We start from the raw sequence: 17,827 nt of genomic DNA, 5'->3' as shown, positions 1-17,827 counted from the left end.
GTAAATCCTATGTGCTTATCTGGTCACAAACCCCACTCATCTTGCTTGTCATGCCTCAACATTTAGCAGTAAAATTGGATCCACGCAGGCAGAGTGAATTCGGGATAACCATTAGTTAAGGGCAGACTTAAGGGCAGACGGCTGGCAGGCAAGAAGGGCCAATTTTGCTGATGTCAATAATCAGAGCACAATCAGCCCTTTGACAGCACACCTGCTTGACATGTAGCAGACCCTGCCAGCAGCCTCAGCAGCCGCCAAGTGTTCTCTGAACAGTCGAAAGAACCCATTCTTGCCTATGCGCGAAACAGTGATCCACCGCTCCCGGTCTATATCACACCAGGGGAGAAAATATTCCAGGAAGGACTCAAAGCACGTCGCCAGTGGCACCCACTTTTTCCCAGCAGGATCAAACGCCGCCTTTGCATGAAACCACTCCTCTACCAGAGCCTCGGGCTCCACTGTGACCCCATCGACATAAAAACCCCGGATGGCACTTTTATGGGGACCCTTGGAAAATATCACCCGGCCGGCGGCGGCCTCAGCAGACAGTGCGCGCCGCAGCGTAGCAGATAACGCCCTCTGTGACAGGGGCACAGCTGAGTGGACATGACACACGCGAGTCACGTATGACTCATAGCAGCCGTCCAATGTTGTCCAGTGGTTGCCGGGCAGCACAGCCGTCTTGGCACGCATCCACTCGTCGAAGAGCTGCGCGCGGGGGTCAGTTGAGGGTGCATTAGTTATCTGGCTGCCGTTTGATGACGTGGCATGGGTGGATGGCCGGGGTGTGCCGCTGGGCGGACCGCTGGGTGGCCCTACGCTCCTCCAGAACAGGCACAGAATAGTGTCAGCCTCAGATTGTGGTACCATCTTGGTCTCTGCACAATCATCACCACTGAATGACTAGACCTCAAGGCGCGCTCTACCCAAGCATGTGGGGCAAGTATCGTTATCAGGGTAGCATGTCACCAGTGCATGCCCAGAGTCTTGTGCAGCAGACAGGAGAGGAGGGTGCCAGCCACGTGCAAGCATGACAAGGCTTTGTCCAGAAGAGGAAAGGTTATTGGCATTTATTTTGGTGCGGAGAATGTGCAGTGCCTAACCTTTGACATCGTCTGCCACGTGGATGCCGCACTCTGTCTTGACGCTGCCATCCGGGTTCTGCAGCCCCTGCAAATAGATCCCCACAACCTCACCCTCACAGACAATTCCCTCCGAAAAGTGCACAGAAGACATTTGAATGAACGCACAGGACACCACGAACGCAAGCAGCCAACTCAGCACTGCTAACAGCTATATTGACTATTCACGTTCACGGCACGCTGTGTCTTCGCTGCATTATCCAAAGCTCGGGCATAGGCATACTTTTGCGCCACAAAACACGCACCTGGAAGCGGCCTGAGCGCTCGCCAGCATACTCGTACCACTTTTCGACTGGCACGGGCACGGTTGACTGGACGTCGCCTATGCTGGGATAGCCCTGCAGCCAAAATGGCACACACCTGCTCAGCAAGACTTGAGGGACGCTTCTGCAAGGGATTGGACATAAAGGCGACGGATTGAAGTCCTGATGGAGACTCCCGATGGAGAGGTGCCATGAGACTTGAGCAGCGGTGGGCCGCTCCAGCGACTTGCAGCCTTACTTGCAACAAAAAAGCTGCGCACTGCCACGAACGGCTTCCCGCTACACAAGCTTCATTTCATTCAGCTCCCTCAGAAGACATCAACGCCGGCAACACACTTGTTTGATTCCACTCAGGCTTGCAGAACTTCAAGTGACAGCTGGCCACCAAACAAAAAGTTCAGCCCGACCTGGTCGTGCAGGGGGTGGCGTTCAAGGCCGTGGCGCTTCAAATAGTCCATGCAGTCCTTGAACTCCCACCACGCCAGCGGATTCGCCTTCACCGGAGACCCTCCCTCAAACACCTGTGCGCATCCACAAAACAGGTCCCATTCGTGAGGAATCTGTGATTGCTTACTTGTCCGCAGCACCTATCAACTCTCATCCCTGGAACTTTAGCACTCTGCAAGCCCTATCTCATGAGCTCCAATGATCTTCCGATCAGCAAACTGCATGGCTGCATGGAATATGTAGAAGAGCAGGTCCAGCATGCATGGCCGCGCAAAACATGTATGACAACCAGGATGAGTAATCGCTCACAGAGGGTGATTCACCTCGAGGTGCGCGCGCTCAAAGCCGTGGTCGCGCCGCCGGCCGTTGATCATGACGTCCACATCCAGGTCCTGAAGAGAACGCTGGAACGGCTCCACCTGCACAGGTACAAGTTTGAATTCAAACGCAGATCTTGATGGACAGAAAGAAGTGTGAGGCTTACGATGCTATTGCAGAAAGCTCTGGCAATGCAGTAAACCCCTTTTTTGGTTTAATGTATGAGCGGAGCCAGGTATGTGATATCAACAACACATTACTTGACTTTATCTCGCATACATACAGGAGCGTATTAGCAAAGCCAATATGGTTTTGAGAAGCATATCTTCTCATCAGCCCCCAAGGATTGCTGCCATGCTGGAATAATTGCTTGAAGGTGCAGGAAGCCAGACACTGGCAGTATTCTACTATTCTCTTTGATCCCGAGCACTGCTGCCAATCTGGTGAATAATACCGAGTAACCGAACACCAGTAAGCTGTACAGCAGCACTTTACCACTTACTGTGAAAGCAGGAAAAAAGACAGAAGAACAGGAATATCAGGGCATCAGGGGCTGTACCTTGCAGATGCGGTCATACTCCTCAATGTCACGGATGAACAGGTCCGAGCCGTGCGCCTTCTTGAACTCGGCCACGTTTGTGAACCCAGCGGCCTGGAACACGCTGGCCTTGAAATTGTACTTCTCCTGCACAAAGAGAATGCCACTCCCTTGTGAGCCAACAACTTTCACAGGAAGAGCAACTTATCTTCCCAAGCCAATGAGCCCCCTGGAGCTTTCCTTCTGCGCAATCACCACTGCTCAACTGCATGCTGCTCTGTCAGTTAGAGACGCTTAGCAGGTATGCAGTCCGCCTACTGCATTCCCAAAACTACACAATTCCAGCATACTTGACCCAGACATGATTGGACATCTTGAATCCAGATCTGCATGCAGTGATGACAAGATGGAAGGATGGAAAGATGTTACTCTTCAAACCAGAGAGGCTTACTTCAAGGCGGTGCATCAAGGCGTGGGTCTCTGGGAAGAGGTGGAAGGTGTCAATGAAGATGATGGGCACGCGGCCAGACTCCAGGTAGTCCAGCCGGTGCAGCAGGTTCAGAATGACCACGTCACCGGCAATCAGCGCGCATGGAAACGCCGGCCGCTCAAACGCCTCCACCGCTGTTTTCAGTGCGCCGAGCGCGCTCTCCTGCGGCCCATGGGCTGATTATTAGTCATTTGTGACAGGATCTATTCAGGCCCTGCCTGGCATGACAAACATGCCGCATAGCAAATGCTCACAGGGCTGATTCTAATACATGCACCATTCTCATGGCTACTTGACATCGCACTGTATTGCTTACTAATTTGCGCTGCACCCGAGTGGTGTCAAAGCCACTTCGCGTTGGGTGGGGAATGTCTCAGGGAATGCTGTCATCTGCTCGTGCAAGGACAGTTTGCAATAGCGTATTGGATAGGGAGGGAATGCTGCTGAGAAGAAAGGGGAGGAGAGTGTCTGACCTCGAGCCACTGTTCCCTGGACCTTCTGGAGTCCTGCACCCACGAGTCGATGTCCACCTTGGCAGGTGCTGCCGCTGCTGCCCTCACAACATGCTTCGCGGCTGAAAGCCTGTGCTGGGAATGCCTGCATGCACAAGAAGTGTGACTCATTCATGGGCGTGCACCAAATGGATGACAGGAAGCTGCAGAGGCAATATGGCAGGTGACTACACTTGACTATATTTTGCGAGCAGTAGAGGGATCCAATTACGCTACATGAAAATTGTACCCATTACAAGGTATCATCAGGATTGAAGGCAAGTACCCGTGTGATAATCTGCGAGTGGGTGGGCAGCACACAGAGGCGCTTGTGGTGCTGCATGTTGTTGAAGGTGAGCATCTCGACTCGGAGAATCGCAGAAGCTCTGCTCTTGGCTGCAGTAGGGCCTGCATCTGTGGCCAGATCACACGATCAACAAATGCCAACCTCTGCAGTCAACAACACAGCTGCACTCTTATCGAAGTGATCGACTACTGCACAAGGCCCTATTTGGAAGCTTGCTTGTGGAACGTAATTGCTGCATATTACTCGATCTCCAGAAAGGATGTGATCTGGAAGGTAGGGTTGAAACCCTGTTTTGCAAGACGCTGGTTGTGCACATGATGGAAAACTTCAACCGATCCCTTTGGTGAAATATTGTACCAGACAACTGCAGAAGGCCCAACACACGTTTTGGTCTTGTTTCGCATGCTTGCATCCGGACTGTCGATCGTTGTGTCCAAGATCGGCCTTTTTGCTGAAGTCACAACTGGTCAATTGAGCACCTGAACCTCGCTTGTGATTAGAGAACAAATACTAAAGAAGCAAAACATTTCCTGTATTCTCTTCTGGATTTGTAGCGCCATGCAGGCTTGATAAATGCCGCTCAGAGGCGGCTCTTTTGGCAACGTGAGTTGGAGGCATGTTTATTGAGGACTGGCACAGCTTTTATGAGCAAGCACAACAATTGTATCGGACTGATCCCCTGCGCACGCGCTACGTATTGAAGTACAGCCACAGCTCCGGAAAAGTTGTCCTCAAAGTGACTGATGATCGAGTGGTGAGCTGGCCTGAGCTTTGTGCTTAGGGAATTCGATCTGATATTAATCATCTGTATTACTTGAGGTGCCAGAGCTGTCTTGTCTTAGAGGATCTGAAAGTGCACTGTGCTGAGACCCATGTTGCCATCCATCGAACCTGTATGGAGTGCCAATATTGTGGCCTTTCTTTGATGGATTCCTTTGAAAATGACACACAGTCCTCTGAAATTAGTAGAATATATCTCATGCCTTCAAATGATCATTGACCCTGCTCGGTGTAATATGCAGTGTCTGCAGTACCAGACTGATCAGCTGGCAGATGTCAAAAAGGTGGAGAAGCTGAACAACTTCTACTTCGCCTCCATGGCCAGAGGCGACATCAGCCCAGGTCAGTCAAATTGCTGCCTGCTACTTCTCATCTGGGAAATGCATCTTTGCACAGCCAGACGATTGAAGACTCAGTCCTTAGGCTAGCAGATTGCTTTTTCCAAGTCTATGATCCCCATGAGTTCCAGCAAACAAGCCACTGGATGGTGTCAGTTTGAATCTCAACATTGCTTCCTTCACCAGGATCACGATTTTTTGCACATGCTCCAGGCATACAAAAATCCCTCTGATGCAACGCTCTGTAATGCTGCCCCCAGACGTGGAGATGGCCGAAGCAGCCGACGCAGTGGATGAGTCAGCGGACACATCAGGGGCCGCCCCTGCGAGCGCTGCCTTGAATGGGGGGGATGGCAAGCAGCGCCAGAACAGGCTGCCCTCACGACAGCAGGCCTCGAGAGGGCGCAACAAGGGGCGCATGTCCAAAGGGTGACAGCGCTGCCGTTGTTGTGCCAGCCAGCCATGATGTATAATCACTGGGCATGCTTCAAAAATTGGGAGAGTCTCCTGTATAATGCAGAGGATCCCAGCAGCTTAGGGCAGCACAGTGATTGTGTGTTGAAGTGCTCCAAGAGCAGCATTGATAGGGAACTGGCACTGAAATGAGGGGGTTAGTCACTCTCGCTGTGGCCACATCGGATTACAGTGCACTGCACTGCCAGTGGGTTCGCAGAAATTGAGGCAGAAGTGCAAAATGTTCATGACTGGCTTTGTGTTACTGTACTAAACTGGATGTTGTGAAGACACGCTGCTTGTTATGTACCACCTGCTGTCTGGATCTGCGCAAGTCTTGGTGCAGCACCAGAAAAAAAAATCTTTTAGAAATGCTATTCCAGCTGTAGGGTGGCCCGACCACTTCAATGCAAGTTGCCACTGCTAGCCACCGGAATGTGCGGCACTGATCAGAGCTGGCCAAAGGATTCAGCTCATCTCTGCACCGATCCGGACTCTCGGGCTGTTCATTGTCAGCAGCAAACGCTATCATCCACTACAATGACTCATCGGATGGCGTGTATTGCATGATAGCATGACGCACTGCGAGTGACTGTCTCAACCCCAGATTGGGCCAAGTCAGGTGCAAGCATTGGCCGCCAGCTTGGCAAGCATCATGCAGAACAATGATTGTTCAACAGAAGTTCTTCATGATCAAGAAGTCCTTGCCTATATAGCTACTGCTACAGCAGAACCCTCACAGAAAAACACACAAAAGATAGAGAAGTCCCACTGGGAATCCTTCCAAAGCCTCACAAGCACGCCGGGCCGAGCAGGCGCCCCGGCGCACTGCGGCAGGCCCCTGGCAGGCGCGGCCGGCGCCGGTCCATAAGTCACTTTGATGTCAAACAAACGTCCATAATAAAGGTACAAGAGGCCATTGTGGATGCTCAGATAGTCAGCTGGGCGCACAGGGTGATGGAGCGCTGTCGATTCAGGAGGGATCTAGGATAATCCACAGCATGCGAAGGACACGCAATGGACAGAATCTGGAGGAGGCAACGCCCGTCCCTGAACGCCATGTCGAATCTCGGACGCCCAATCACAGCACAGCACAGTGGAGCTGCCCAATTAAATCCTGGCCTCTCCCAACAGATCTCTTAAACAATTCTTTCATTAATCTGAACATCTGTCAAATTTTTATCCTCAAAACAGACAAAATGGCCTCCGCTCTGCTCTGTAACAGCTTCGCCGGTGCCTCCCTCAGGAGCGCCGTGCCCACTGCCGGCAAGGTGCGCCATTTCCCCAAAGCCAAGAACGCGAGTGTAACCCAAACTGTAAGCCGTGGATTCTTGCAGCGAGCACTGAATCGTGAAGCCTGCTCTATTGCCTGAAAAGCCAGACTCAGTTGCCTTTTGCTTCGTTCCGGTCGACCTAGATTGCTTCAAGGCCACCGGGCGATCTGTTGGTGGTTGGCATATGTCTTGGTTGAAAGCTAGTGAATGTAATTTTAGCTGCAATTGTGTGACACTAGTCAATGGGTTGGAGGAATGGGTTCTTCGTATGCAAGGAAAGACGGGACGCATGCCGGTGATATTTGGTGGCGCCCCTCGAGTCTTATCTACACACTGGGCCCTGATTTGTGTATGTCGCTCCGCAGGGCAACCGTCAGGTCACCCGCGCTGCCATCGAGTTCTACGGTGAGGCCTTATCCTGCATCCAAAAACGTTATCTCTTGCTCGACCCATGGAGGCAGATACCATGGGGTGTTGCACCGTATCTACTGGGAGGGTATCCTTGGCGCGCGCCGGGCACATGACTCGGATTTGGATGTCGTTGACCGATCTTGATCTCTCTTTCTGCCGTGTGCAGGCCCCGACCGCGCCACGGTGAGTTCCGACAGCGCTGCCCTTATCCTGCCACCCGCCGTCCTCCTTCCGACACTCCTGCTATCCAATAATAATTGTCCTGCGTTGTGCTTGTGCTGTGCAGCTGCCTTGTGAAGTCACTGGCTAAGATCCTGCCAGTGCGATCGAGCTGGCAGCCAGCCTGATCCTTCCTGATGTGCGCAGTTCCTGGGCCCCTTCACTGACACCCCCTCATACCTGAATGGCGAGTTCCCCGGTGACTACGGCTGGGACACAGCCGGCCTCTCCGCCGACCCCGAGACCTTCGCTCGGTGAGCTCCCCCTTGCCAACCCCCTTCGCCTGCCCACCTCCTCAAAAATGCACCGGCCCATACCCTATTATAATTCGCTTTTCTGGGTGACAGCCTGCTGCTTGCTTCAGCTCATAGATCGCAGCTGCAGGCTGCAGCGCAAGACTATAGGAGAAAGACAATTAGAGTAGTGTCTGCCGAGGGCCAGAACTTACCTGGAATCACTGCGAGACTGCCTGGTTTTTTATTTGAAAGCATGAGAGCTGATGTATTGTGTGTAATTGTGCGCAGCTACCGCGAGATCGAGGTCATCCACGCTCGCTGGGCCATGCTCGGAGCCCTGGGCTGCGTGACCCCAGAGCTGCTCGCCAAGAACGGCGTCTCCTTCGGCGAGGCCGTCTGGTTCAAGGCCGGCGCTCAGATCTTCGGCTCTGACGGCCTCAACTACCTGGGCAACTCCTCCCTGGTCCACGCCCAGTCCATCATCGCCACCCTGGCCTGCCAGGTCAGCACACACCCCTTCACTCCTGTCACTGTTTGCAGCCTCAACCTGATGGCATTTCTACTTTTGCACTGTGAAGCCCACTTGCAACTGCAAAGGCCCACCTAATGACTATTGCCTGCACCCATATTGACAGCATGCAATTGTCTGACAGACTGCTCCATCCCCCTAACCCTACATGACATCAAATCAGTCATACTGAGGTACCCTCAACTTGCCCTGTTCGCCAAACTCCATGTACTCAGTATAATGTTGTTGCTACTGATGGCATTGAGTTCTCCTAGCGGATCATGGCTGGCTTCTACAAGACTGCAGTGGCTTGAGCTGGGAGCTGTCATGGTGTGCAGGTGATCCTGATGGGCGGTGCTGAGGCATACCGCGCAGCCGGTGAGGGCCCCGGCCTCGAGGGCCTGGACTCCCTGTACCCCGGTGGCCCCTTCGACCCCCTCGGCCTTGCTGACGACCCGGACACCTTCTCCGAGCTCAAGGTACACCAACACCCCACCCCCTTATCCAAATACCTTCATGTACCTACATAATTTTCTGCCATGCTGCTGCAGCCAAATTTCCTGCCTGCACTCCTGGTCAACAAAAGCACAGCCTTTTGTGCTTCTGATTTTACTGTCTGCAATTCATGCTAAGCAAGCAGAAGTGCTGCAGCTTGGAGTCTTGCCTCCTGCAGCCCTCTTCTGCTATAAAATTTTTGCTGCTGCACTTCTAGTTGCCTGTGGCTCTCAGGAGATCAGAGTATGGTGCATAGGGCTTACATGCCCTGATGATGGAGTTGAGGTGTGCTGACCCTGGGCTGTTTGTGTGCGCAGGTCAAGGAGATCAAGAACGGCCGTCTGGCTATGTTCTCCATGTTCGGATTCTTCGTGCAGGCCATCGTCACCGGCAAGGTGCAATTCCCCTTCAATTGTTTCCCTCTCTGTCGAGATCTTACTCACTTGCTAGTCCCCCCTTTCTGGTCTCTTGAACTCAGTGGAATGCTACGCCTGCGAGCATGCACATGCTAATTCCTGTGGCCTAGACCGCTCACAGATCGAGTCCATATGTGCAGATATTGCTGCTGACGAGTGCTGCAGTTTCTCTATGCTTTCTGCTGTATCAATGATCACTCACACAACCATTGAGAAAGGTGTTGACGAATGGTGTTACCTTCTGCGCACAGGGCCCCATCGAGAACCTGTCCGACCACTTGGCCGACCCCGGAGTCAACAACGGCTTCGCCGCCGCCACCAAGTTCGCTCCCTGAAGATCTCCTAATCTGAGCAATTTCTGACCCCCGTGGAGTCTGTCTGTTTCCCCTCCCATTGAGCCGCACAGCGTTTCTGTGTGGCCATGGCTGCTTCCCTGTCTGTTTGCAAGCGATTGTGGTCATCTGTGCCTCTGCATGGAGCGTGCAACAGCCCCTGTGAGAGTCGATCCATCCTGTGTATTCACCCGAGAAGACTAGCTGTCTTGACCATTGTCGTCATGTAAAAATCTCTTTGACTGATGTGGGAGTGTCGCTGTCAAGAGCGTAGTCTCTGTAGAGAGATATCAACACGTCAATCTGCAGATCACATCCGCCATACATGCATCTCCAGAGTAGCAGGTGCCATGACAGCCTTGCGTCATGATCACTGCACAACTTGCAAGACAAAAGCATGCGTGGAACTGCAATGTTCTTGATCTGCAGCAGTGCTTGTGCATCTGGCATACGAACAAATGTCATGAGATTAGCAGCTTGCAAGTCAATACTCACTGCCCCAATGCGGATAGCAGCAAAGAAGACTTTGACACTTGACCCACACGTGATATCCATCAGTACCAAGCAAGCTTTCCTGCACCAGTTGCTTGTGATTGCCTACTGTCTTTACTCAGAAACATGGAATCAAGAGGGCACTGATGACGAGACATTGAATTCTTACAGAGTACACACATGGGAAGGTGTATGCTGCCCCTTGCCATCCCATTGAAAGCCAGTTGCAATCAACACCATGTAGATCTGACAATCAGGCTGCCCCCTTTGATACAGAATAAACTTCACGGCGCACTTTGTCAATTCAGACACAAATGATAAGAGAACCACGCTTTGAAGGTCGTCATATCTGAAGAAAAATCCTGGGCACGATGCAAATTTGGTGACATTGTCAGTGCCAACGTATCGCTTAACATCAGAAAGCATGTTGACAAGTGTCCATTCGTGCCCTTTTGACACTTCCACCCACATGCCATGCGAGCAACTCAAGCAGAGTCTGTCCACTCGCAGGAATGCACCCTTCAACTGGATGCGCCCATTCCTACAGTCCTCTTTGAAACTCCTCCCCTTGAACGTCTGCTTGATTTATGCTAGAGATTCTGCCCTCCCATGGGTATCAGCTGCCTACAAGTTACTGCATGCCATAGATGGCAGACAGCATTTGTTCCGAGTCTGAACAAGCATTCAAATGTACTCCCAAAAGTCGGCGCAGGAGCTAATTCTCTCCCCTCCAAGTTGGAAGTTGTCAAGGCGGCAACAAATTCGGCACGCACCGCATTTGCAAGATCTTGCATGTTCCTCATGCAGGATATCAGCTCCTCTTCCTGCTGTGAAATCACAATCAGGCTCCCCCCACTGGCTGAGATTAAAATCTATGCCGGCCTTTGCCAAGTAAGAAGCCAGCCTACTCAAATCAATGCCCTCTAAGGACTCATACCTGATGACAAATGCTGGGCATGATGCAAATCTGGCAATATTTCTAAGGCGCACAAACAATCGCTTGTCAGAGATTAGGTTCACCAGCCTCCACTGGTGCTCTCCTGGAACTTCCACATAGAGGCCTTCACTGCATTCTAGGCAGAATTCGTCTGCCAGCAAAAGTGCACCTCTGAGCCGGATAAGTCCATGATCAAAGCCATCGTCATTATTATACCCCATTCCAAAGCTTTTTGATGACAGCACCAGCCTGTCCAACTTGACAGGCCCCAGCATCCAATCTGGAATGTCCTCTTCCATTCTCAGATGTTGACCCGTTTCTAGAACAAATGATTTCAGGGCCCCAAACACAGTAGGCCAGAATGCGTCTCGAGCGTCCTCAAGGCAACATGCAATCGCATGCAGGGCAGTGCCCTCAGGAAGGAGCAGCGAGGCAGGCACAACTCTATCCAGCATCACACTCTCCAGCTGAGTCAGGGCCTGCAAGTCCAAGTGAGCCGGGGGCGCAGCTGGCTCCTGCATCTCTGAGCCATCAAGGTAGAGTGTCTGCAGGGTTACCAGCGTTGCTAACACAGGGGCCAATCTCGAGAAGCTTTCAACGGAGACAGCCAACTGCAAGTGCCGGATGTGTGCCAGGGATGGCAGGTGCGGCAGGCTCACTCGATCAATGCTCAGAAATTCCAGCCCCTTGGCTTGTCCTACGAGCCACGACACAGCCATGATGACGGACTCTTGAGCTTTCTCAAATCTCTTAGGAGGCCTAAACGCGAGGGAAGTCAGGCTGGTGAAGCCAGCAGGGACCTGCATGAGAGCTGTGAGGGTGGCCTGCAGCTCAGCAATGTCACCGGGAAGATCCAGCAAGAGTTCTCGTGCCAGCTGGGCCCTCTTCAGCAGCCACGCAGCGCCTGCACGCATAGGACAGATATCAGACAGCAAAGGGCAGAGGGTGGATCTGGCACTAGCTGCCACAATCTGAGTAAAAGAATCCGGGGATTCACTGAAGTCAAAAGTGTCTGGGGTTCACAAAAGGCAGGTTCAGGGAAGATACAAGGCCTGTGGAGATTGACCTCGCTCAATGCAAGAATGTAGTCCATCAGGACATGATGGAATAACTTTGGCAAGCTCACACAGGCTGTGCAGAAGTCTATGCCTGTTGGCAACAAGCTCACCTTCCCTACAGAGAGTACCCTGGCGTAATTCGTTCTGCTTGATGCGCACTTCTGGCAGTCGAAGCTGCCAGGTGGTCTTGCACACGCCTGCCACTCTGGCCCAGTCTCGAGCGCTCAGGTACCGAGCGATGGCTTGCCAGATCTCTGGGGGGAGGCTGGTGTGGTGAGGCATCTGTGACCTGAAAGGGCCACATGGCAGGTTGTTTATCACAATTCAACATGTCCTAAAATAATCACAAGAGCACCAATGCAACGCTATAGGGCTAACTCCTGGAAAAGCACTTGTTAGATTGCCAATAGTCACGGCCAAATTAAAATGTTGAAAGGTAATTGCATACCTGGGATAGTTGACAAATTCCCCCATTTTCTGTGCCTACTCAGAATCGAGCGTACAGTCAACTTGCTGGAATAACTTTATATGCACTGGTCGATCGTGAAGCCATTTATCTGCATCCGGTCCATAACCAGAGATATAAAGGACACTCCATTGTCCCATTTGCAGTCGAACCGGTGCACTGATAATCTTTGAAAGGATTCTACTTCCTTAAAATTTTTAAATTCTCGGCCATCTTGGCGTTGTTGTGGCCTGCCCCTGGGGCCCGCCATCTTCCCAGCTTCTGCCAGCTTCCGGTATCGCATGCCCATTGTGACTGGCCTTCTAAGGGGCAGAACTGGAAAGCTCTTTCTAGAAGAAGTGAACAATGAGTGATCATGTTCCGTGATTTATTGCATACATGAAAAGCCTTTGCTTTTATGGCAGATAGTCAGTGAGGTTAAAGCCGGCCGCCGGCGGTTGCCGCGGTTGCAGGTGTTCATCACAAATTTTTTGCTGAGAATGGGCTGCTTCTTCCAGGCTGGTAGTGCCAGCACTTTTGCCCAGAGGTTAGCTGACAGTATCTCTCAAATCGACCCACAAATGTTCATTTGCAGTTACTGCGCATGCGGGACTTCCGGGTGGGATGCAACTATTCTTACATGCTTTTGCTTCAATATGCATTTGCTTCATGTTCTAGTACAGGTCATTGTCAGGAACTCGAGCTCCATGAAAATTATCCAATCGGCAGCAAATATGGCATGCTCCACATCTGCATAAGCTAGAGTCAACATTATGCAAGTCCAGCTCATCATGATGATCAGCACTGAGGTGGCCTAGTTGTGGAGCACCGTAAAATTTGCAATTATAATCTGAGGCTATAACCTGCTCTGCTTCAAATGTGATTCCGTTTTTTGTCAAGCAAGATGCCAGACAAATCAAATCCACCCCGTTCAAGTGGTCATACCTTATAGAGAATGCTGGGCAGGATGCCACAAAATGGGCAGGATACGTCATCTCAAGATCAAGTCTGCCACAGGAATGGAAGTTGACCAGTTTCCACTCGTGCTTTCTTCGCACGCTCACAAAGAGGCCTTCCACACAATCGAAGCACATGCGCTCGGTGAGCATAAACGCACCTTGCAGCTCGATATGTCCAGACTCCAACACTCCCTCTACAATACCCCTCCCAAAGCTGTACAAGGCCAGCACAAGCGTTTCAAGACGGATAGGCTCCAGCATCCAAGGTGGGATCTCATCCTCAGAGGCTATACTCTCGCCATCGGCTTGCGGGGTGAAGGATCTCAGTGCCCTCCCAGCACTCAACCAGAGTCCATTGCAAGCATCTTCTATGGAGTACACAGTCACACGCAGGGAAGTGCCCTCGGCCAGAGTCAGGGCGGATGGCACGGCTCCATCCAGCATGACACTCTCCAGTTCAGTCAAGGTCTGCAAGTCCAGGCCCGTAGCCTCTTCCTGCGCGCCCTGTGTCTCTGTGGATTCAAGGTAGAGCGTCCGTAAAGTGACCAGTGTTGTGAGCACAGGTGCCAGCCTTGGGAAGGCTCCACCTGACACATCTAGCTGCAGGTGCTGGATGTGGGACAGGTGAGGCAAATATGGCAGGCCCACCAGGTCGAGGCTGAGGAAGACAAGCTCCTTGGCCTGCCCCAGAAGCCATGCCACAGCCATTTTGTGGTGTTCCTTGTCCTCCTCACTCTGTGGACTTGCCCGGAAAGACAGTCCGGTCAGCCTGCCGAAGCCGCCGGAGACCTGCATGAGGGCCCTGAGTGTTGGTTGAAGACTGGTGCCATCACGAGGCAGATCCAGCTCCAATCGCTGTGTCAGCTGTGCCCTTTTCAGCATCCATGCAGCTCCTGCACCCAGAAAGACTGGGCCTCACCATGACTGCCAGATCAATCTCAAGGGTCAGCATTGGTGCCAGCCATGACCAGCTTATCTCAGATACAATGACCACTGATCCCAGGCATCCAGGAAGTGCGGGTCTTGTTTCTGTGGATAACAACTAGGAGTGCATGGGCTGCCGGCAGGCCCCAGTGGATGATGCTTTGGTAGAAGTAGGCATGCTGAGCTCACCTCTATCGCAAAGCTTCTTCCAGTATTTACACTGACAGATTAGCACTGGGTCCAGCTGAAGCCGCCAAGTGGTCCTGCACAGGCCTGACACTGTGGCCCATTCCTTCGGAGTCATAAACCGCGCTATGACCTGCCAGATCTCGGGTGGGAGGTCAAGGCTGGTGCGGTGATGGTCCTTCTGCCTGCATTGGACGCATAAGTATGCACTGATCAACGATCCATTCATCTAATTACCAAAGCGGGAACAAATAACAAGAACGTGTACGATGCGTAGAGGGTGTGATCTAGACTTCAGCTACCAGGAAGGGAGACTAGGAAAATACATATTAGGAGTGGTGTCGTGCATGAAGCCCTTCGTAATGATTCTAGATGTGTCTCATTCGATGTAAGTGTCTTATCGCCTGTGCAAAGCCTTCCATCGCATAGCTCAATTGTTCACTTCCCGAGGGCGAAGACATTGATTACCTCCGCCATTCCATAAGAGCCACATGAAGATCATCCTTACCCCTTTTTTGCTTTTATTGTGATGACTATTAGATAGAGATGGATATTTAGAGGAGCTTGAAAGAAGTGATTGTTTGTGGACTGCCCATTTCCATGCACATATGATGGAGACCCATTGTCTCCTTCCTTCAAAAATTTTCAGTGATCAACATTGCAGCTTAAACCGCCATCATCAAGACAAAGAGACGACAGCCTCAGCAAACGTGATCTAGTTCCCAACTTCTAGACAACGAAAGGTATGCTTCCTCTAGTCAGTCATCGGCAGTGTCTTTCCCATGACAAATGCACACAGATCGATAGGGTCAGTCTATAGACATGATATATGGTGGCCAAGAGTATCCAACAGCATTGAACGATGGGCAGCCTGCCTCGCAAGAAGTAACTGCTTTTCAAGCGGGAAGCCACTTTCAAAGACTGGCCTGCTCATCCAGCTGATCCTGGCATGTTTGACTAGCTTCATGCATAGGGGAATTTGTTTGTCTCGCATCAGTGCGAAGACAGGGACCACACGGGCTTTGTGTCGAAGGTCGTCCCTATATTTCAAGATGGGAGCCCTTGTACTTCATAGATTCCCAAACGGTCTACGAGTTGATTTTCCTTGATTAATCCATCACGACGGATCCAAAAAAGCCAAAACCACGAATTTTCAGAATGACTTTGAGCTGCTTTGCAGGCAGCTATGGACTCCATTGCACTTGATGACAGCCTCAAGGGCCTCCTGCTCAAGGACCTGCGCATCCAGTGCCGCGCGCGCGGCGTCAGCCCCGCCGGCAGCCGCGAAACTCTCATGCAGCGCATCAAGGAGCACATGATCGAGACCCAGGATTAGTGCGCTCCTTCCTGATCACCCTCATGTCAAGAGGCAAACCTGTCAGTCACAACCAACCTATATACAACCAAAAATCCCCGGATATTGAATTTTTTATCTTAAGGGCATGCAGAAGACTGGGGACCAAGCAGGACAAAGGGTTCACGTAGCGGTGCATGATTGGTTTGGCATGCCCCTGCAGCACCATGAAGGCGGAGGGATCTCGGCCCCCGTCGCAGACCGGTGAGGCAGACGCATTCTCTATGGGAGACGTGCCCCACGGCAACAACTACGGCCGCCCAGAGGGCCAGAACGTGGGCAACTTCCTGACAGACCGCCCATCCTCGCGCGTGCTGGCTGCCCCAGGTGGCGCCTCCCAGATATTCTTTGGCGACGAGGCCCCCCCTGCCGCCAAGAAGGTGCTGAGGCCCCCCTCTGCATGCAGCAAACTGGCCTCCCTCTGCCTTTATTTTGCTGTTTAATGCCTTCCCCGTGCTCTCTTTTGGGGTGGCAACAGAAAGTTTTGTAGCTGCATGCACCTGCATGCATCTGGCAAACAAGTGCTGCAGCGGGTTAAAAGTGCAGCTGCACAGCAGGGCGCAAATGGCTGGCTCAGCAGGATCTACTTTCCCCTGTCCATAAGCTGACCAGGAGCCCCTTCAGGCGCTCATGACTGTCTACATACTAGCACTAAGAGACCAGTGCTCTCCACGGACTTTCCCTGCACCACTTCTTCGCTCGATTCTCGTTGATTGCCTGTAAGCTGACCAATGCCTGTGAGCTGAGGATTGGTAATGCCAACTGTGAGGATCTCTTGGGAGGGCCTCTCTCAGCTTCCTCTACAGACGCCTGCAATTGTCCACTGCTTCCCTATTGCCTGAGCAATGTGCATGCATGCTGCGCAGGCCGCGGCGCCGCAGCCGACAGTCACGATTGACGCCACAGGCAGCAACTCGTTGTACATGGGCGCCAAGCAGGAGGAGGGCAACAATGCAAACAAGAGGAACAACTACGGCCGCCCCGAGGGCCAGAACGTGGGAAACTTCCTGACCGACCGGAACTCCTCGCGCGTGCTGGCGCCCCCCGGCGGCGCATCGCAGATCTCCTTTGGCTGATGCGTGAACAGATGTCAGACTCCTACCGCTGATGCGAGCGCGCCTGGCTGGAAGTGCTGGGCTGCATCAGCACACCAGCTCGTGTATTGCAATTTGGTACAAATCTTAGAAAGAGCAGTGTTCATGCAAAGAGCAAGTACACCATCAAGGGGTGTGCGAATGTCTGAGCCTTGGGCTATAATTTTTGGAGGTTGTTTACAGGAGCCACTTGCAAACATCAGAGCTGGCAAGCAGGGCCGGAAATGAGGCTAGGATTGGTTGCGCCTGCTGTGAGTACATGATATCCGTACTGGCGAGGTGCTAATATGGTGCTTTCAAGAATGTTTCCTACTACCGTATATTAAATAGCGTTCTGTAAACTTGCGACTGCAAACATTATATGTGTAAGAGACCCACAAAGTTACAAATTTGCTTTTCTCTAAAGTGAGACTGTCTCATGGATTGAAAAGTCCGCATGTCCACATCTGCATCTTTTCATTCTGACATGGTTCTATCATAGAGACGCTGCAGAGGTCTTATGACTATGCATGACCAAATCTCCAAAGCATCCGGCTACGTAGCTATGTTCTACATATATGCACACTCCCACATATACAAGATTCCAGCTTCCCTCACACTCTCCTGTTGCGCCTACTCAACCTATGCGCTCGTACCGACTTCCTAGCTGCAGCTGCTATGCTGATTTAAACATCAAAACATAAGTTTACTTTCCCTTGTCTTTACAAGAGGCATCACAATCTGCTGGAAAGACACTGCTGCCAATGACAGCAATATGGCCTGATGCGATCAAAAGAAACATGGCGGTATCATTTTATAGCCAGCGCCAGAAAGGCTGCGAGCTCGCGCCTGCTGTAGCAGCATGTGGGCAGCGAAACAGCCTCTCTAAAGACACACGAAGGACAAACGCCATACCGCAAAAGATATCCCATCCCAGAGTA

At 51.9% G+C, this 17,827-nt stretch overlaps 5 protein-coding genes across 5 annotated transcripts; 3 read left to right on the top strand and 2 right to left on the bottom strand.

Moving 5' to 3' along the window:
* Positions 1 to 1,098: 1,098 nt before the first annotated feature.
* On the bottom strand, positions 1,099 to 4,214 carry COCSUDRAFT_46267 (adenine nucleotide alpha hydrolases-like protein; the record flags this gene model as incomplete). The annotated part of the gene is made up of 8 exons (XM_005651362.1): positions 3,976 to 4,214; positions 3,672 to 3,795; positions 3,160 to 3,360; positions 2,730 to 2,855; positions 2,176 to 2,271; positions 1,813 to 1,926; positions 1,388 to 1,480; positions 1,099 to 1,170 (listed from the first exon to the last, which is right to left on the bottom strand). Exons 1-8 carry the CDS (start codon positions 4,101 to 4,103, stop codon positions 1,099 to 1,101), a joined length of 954 nt encoding a protein of 317 aa, XP_005651419.1. The 5' UTR covers positions 4,104 to 4,214.
* A 398-nt stretch (positions 4,215 to 4,612) lies between these two features.
* On the top strand, positions 4,613 to 5,111 carry COCSUDRAFT_9523 (signal recognition particle, SRP9 subunit; the record flags this gene model as incomplete). The annotated part of the gene is made up of 2 exons (XM_005651361.1): positions 4,613 to 4,750; positions 5,019 to 5,111. Coding segments are annotated over 2 exons (231 nt in total), but the record flags the coding sequence as incomplete, so codon positions are not given.
* Positions 5,112 to 6,698: 1,587 nt separating this feature from the next.
* Positions 6,699 to 9,758, top strand: COCSUDRAFT_21950 (chlorophyll a/b-binding protein). Its single transcript, XM_005651360.1, has 8 exons — positions 6,699 to 6,838; positions 7,207 to 7,246; positions 7,419 to 7,435; positions 7,619 to 7,725; positions 7,996 to 8,209; positions 8,554 to 8,694; positions 9,028 to 9,105; positions 9,378 to 9,758. The coding sequence occupies exons 1-8, from the start codon at positions 6,767 to 6,769 to the stop codon at positions 9,459 to 9,461; spliced, it is 753 nt and encodes a 250-aa protein (XP_005651417.1). The 5' UTR covers positions 6,699 to 6,766; the 3' UTR covers positions 9,462 to 9,758.
* Positions 9,759 to 11,557: 1,799 nt separating this feature from the next.
* On the bottom strand, positions 11,558 to 14,144 carry COCSUDRAFT_59379 (hypothetical protein; the record flags this gene model as incomplete). The annotated part of the gene is made up of 4 exons (XM_005651359.1): positions 11,558 to 11,584; positions 11,688 to 11,791; positions 12,056 to 12,234; positions 13,729 to 14,144. 4 exons carry the CDS (start codon positions 14,142 to 14,144, stop codon positions 11,558 to 11,560), a joined length of 726 nt encoding a protein of 241 aa, XP_005651416.1.
* A 975-nt stretch (positions 14,145 to 15,119) lies between these two features.
* On the top strand, positions 15,120 to 17,293 carry COCSUDRAFT_32295 (hypothetical protein). Its single transcript, XM_005651358.1, has 4 exons — positions 15,120 to 15,202; positions 15,640 to 15,794; positions 15,977 to 16,193; positions 16,680 to 17,293. The coding sequence occupies exons 2-4, from the start codon at positions 15,646 to 15,648 to the stop codon at positions 16,887 to 16,889; spliced, it is 576 nt and encodes a 191-aa protein (XP_005651415.1). The 5' UTR covers positions 15,120 to 15,202; positions 15,640 to 15,645; the 3' UTR covers positions 16,890 to 17,293.
* The last annotated feature ends 534 nt before the right edge of the window (positions 17,294 to 17,827 follow it).

This window comes from Coccomyxa subellipsoidea (assembly GCF_000258705.1).
Source record: "Coccomyxa subellipsoidea C-169, whole genome shotgun sequence".
Taxonomy (NCBI): Eukaryota; Viridiplantae; Chlorophyta; class Trebouxiophyceae; family Coccomyxaceae; genus Coccomyxa; species Coccomyxa subellipsoidea.
Note: the sequence above shows the minus strand (reverse complement) of the source record. Positions and strands in the feature narration are given on the sequence as shown.

What these genes read in the sequence shown, in the direction of transcription:
- COCSUDRAFT_32295 (XM_005651358.1), top strand. Translation starts at nt 15,646, where the DNA reads ATGGACTCCATTGCACTTGATGACAGCCTCAAGGGCCTCCTGCTCAAG. An exon ending in ATGATCGAGACCCAGGATTA is followed by an intron (nt 15,795 to 15,976) that starts GTGCGCTCCTTC and finishes ATGCCCCTGCAG; the next exon opens with CACCATGAAGGCGGAGGGAT. An exon ending in CCCCCCCTGCCGCCAAGAAG is followed by an intron (nt 16,194 to 16,679) that starts GTGCTGAGGCCC and finishes CATGCTGCGCAG; the next exon opens with GCCGCGGCGCCGCAGCCGAC.
- COCSUDRAFT_21950 (XM_005651360.1), top strand. Translation starts at nt 6,767, where the DNA reads ATGGCCTCCGCTCTGCTCTGTAACAGCTTCGCCGGTGCCTCCCTCAGG. An exon ending in GACCCCGAGACCTTCGCTCG is followed by an intron (nt 7,726 to 7,995) that starts GTGAGCTCCCCC and finishes AATTGTGCGCAG; the next exon opens with CTACCGCGAGATCGAGGTCA. An exon ending in TCGCCACCCTGGCCTGCCAG is followed by an intron (nt 8,210 to 8,553) that starts GTCAGCACACAC and finishes CATGGTGTGCAG; the next exon opens with GTGATCCTGATGGGCGGTGC.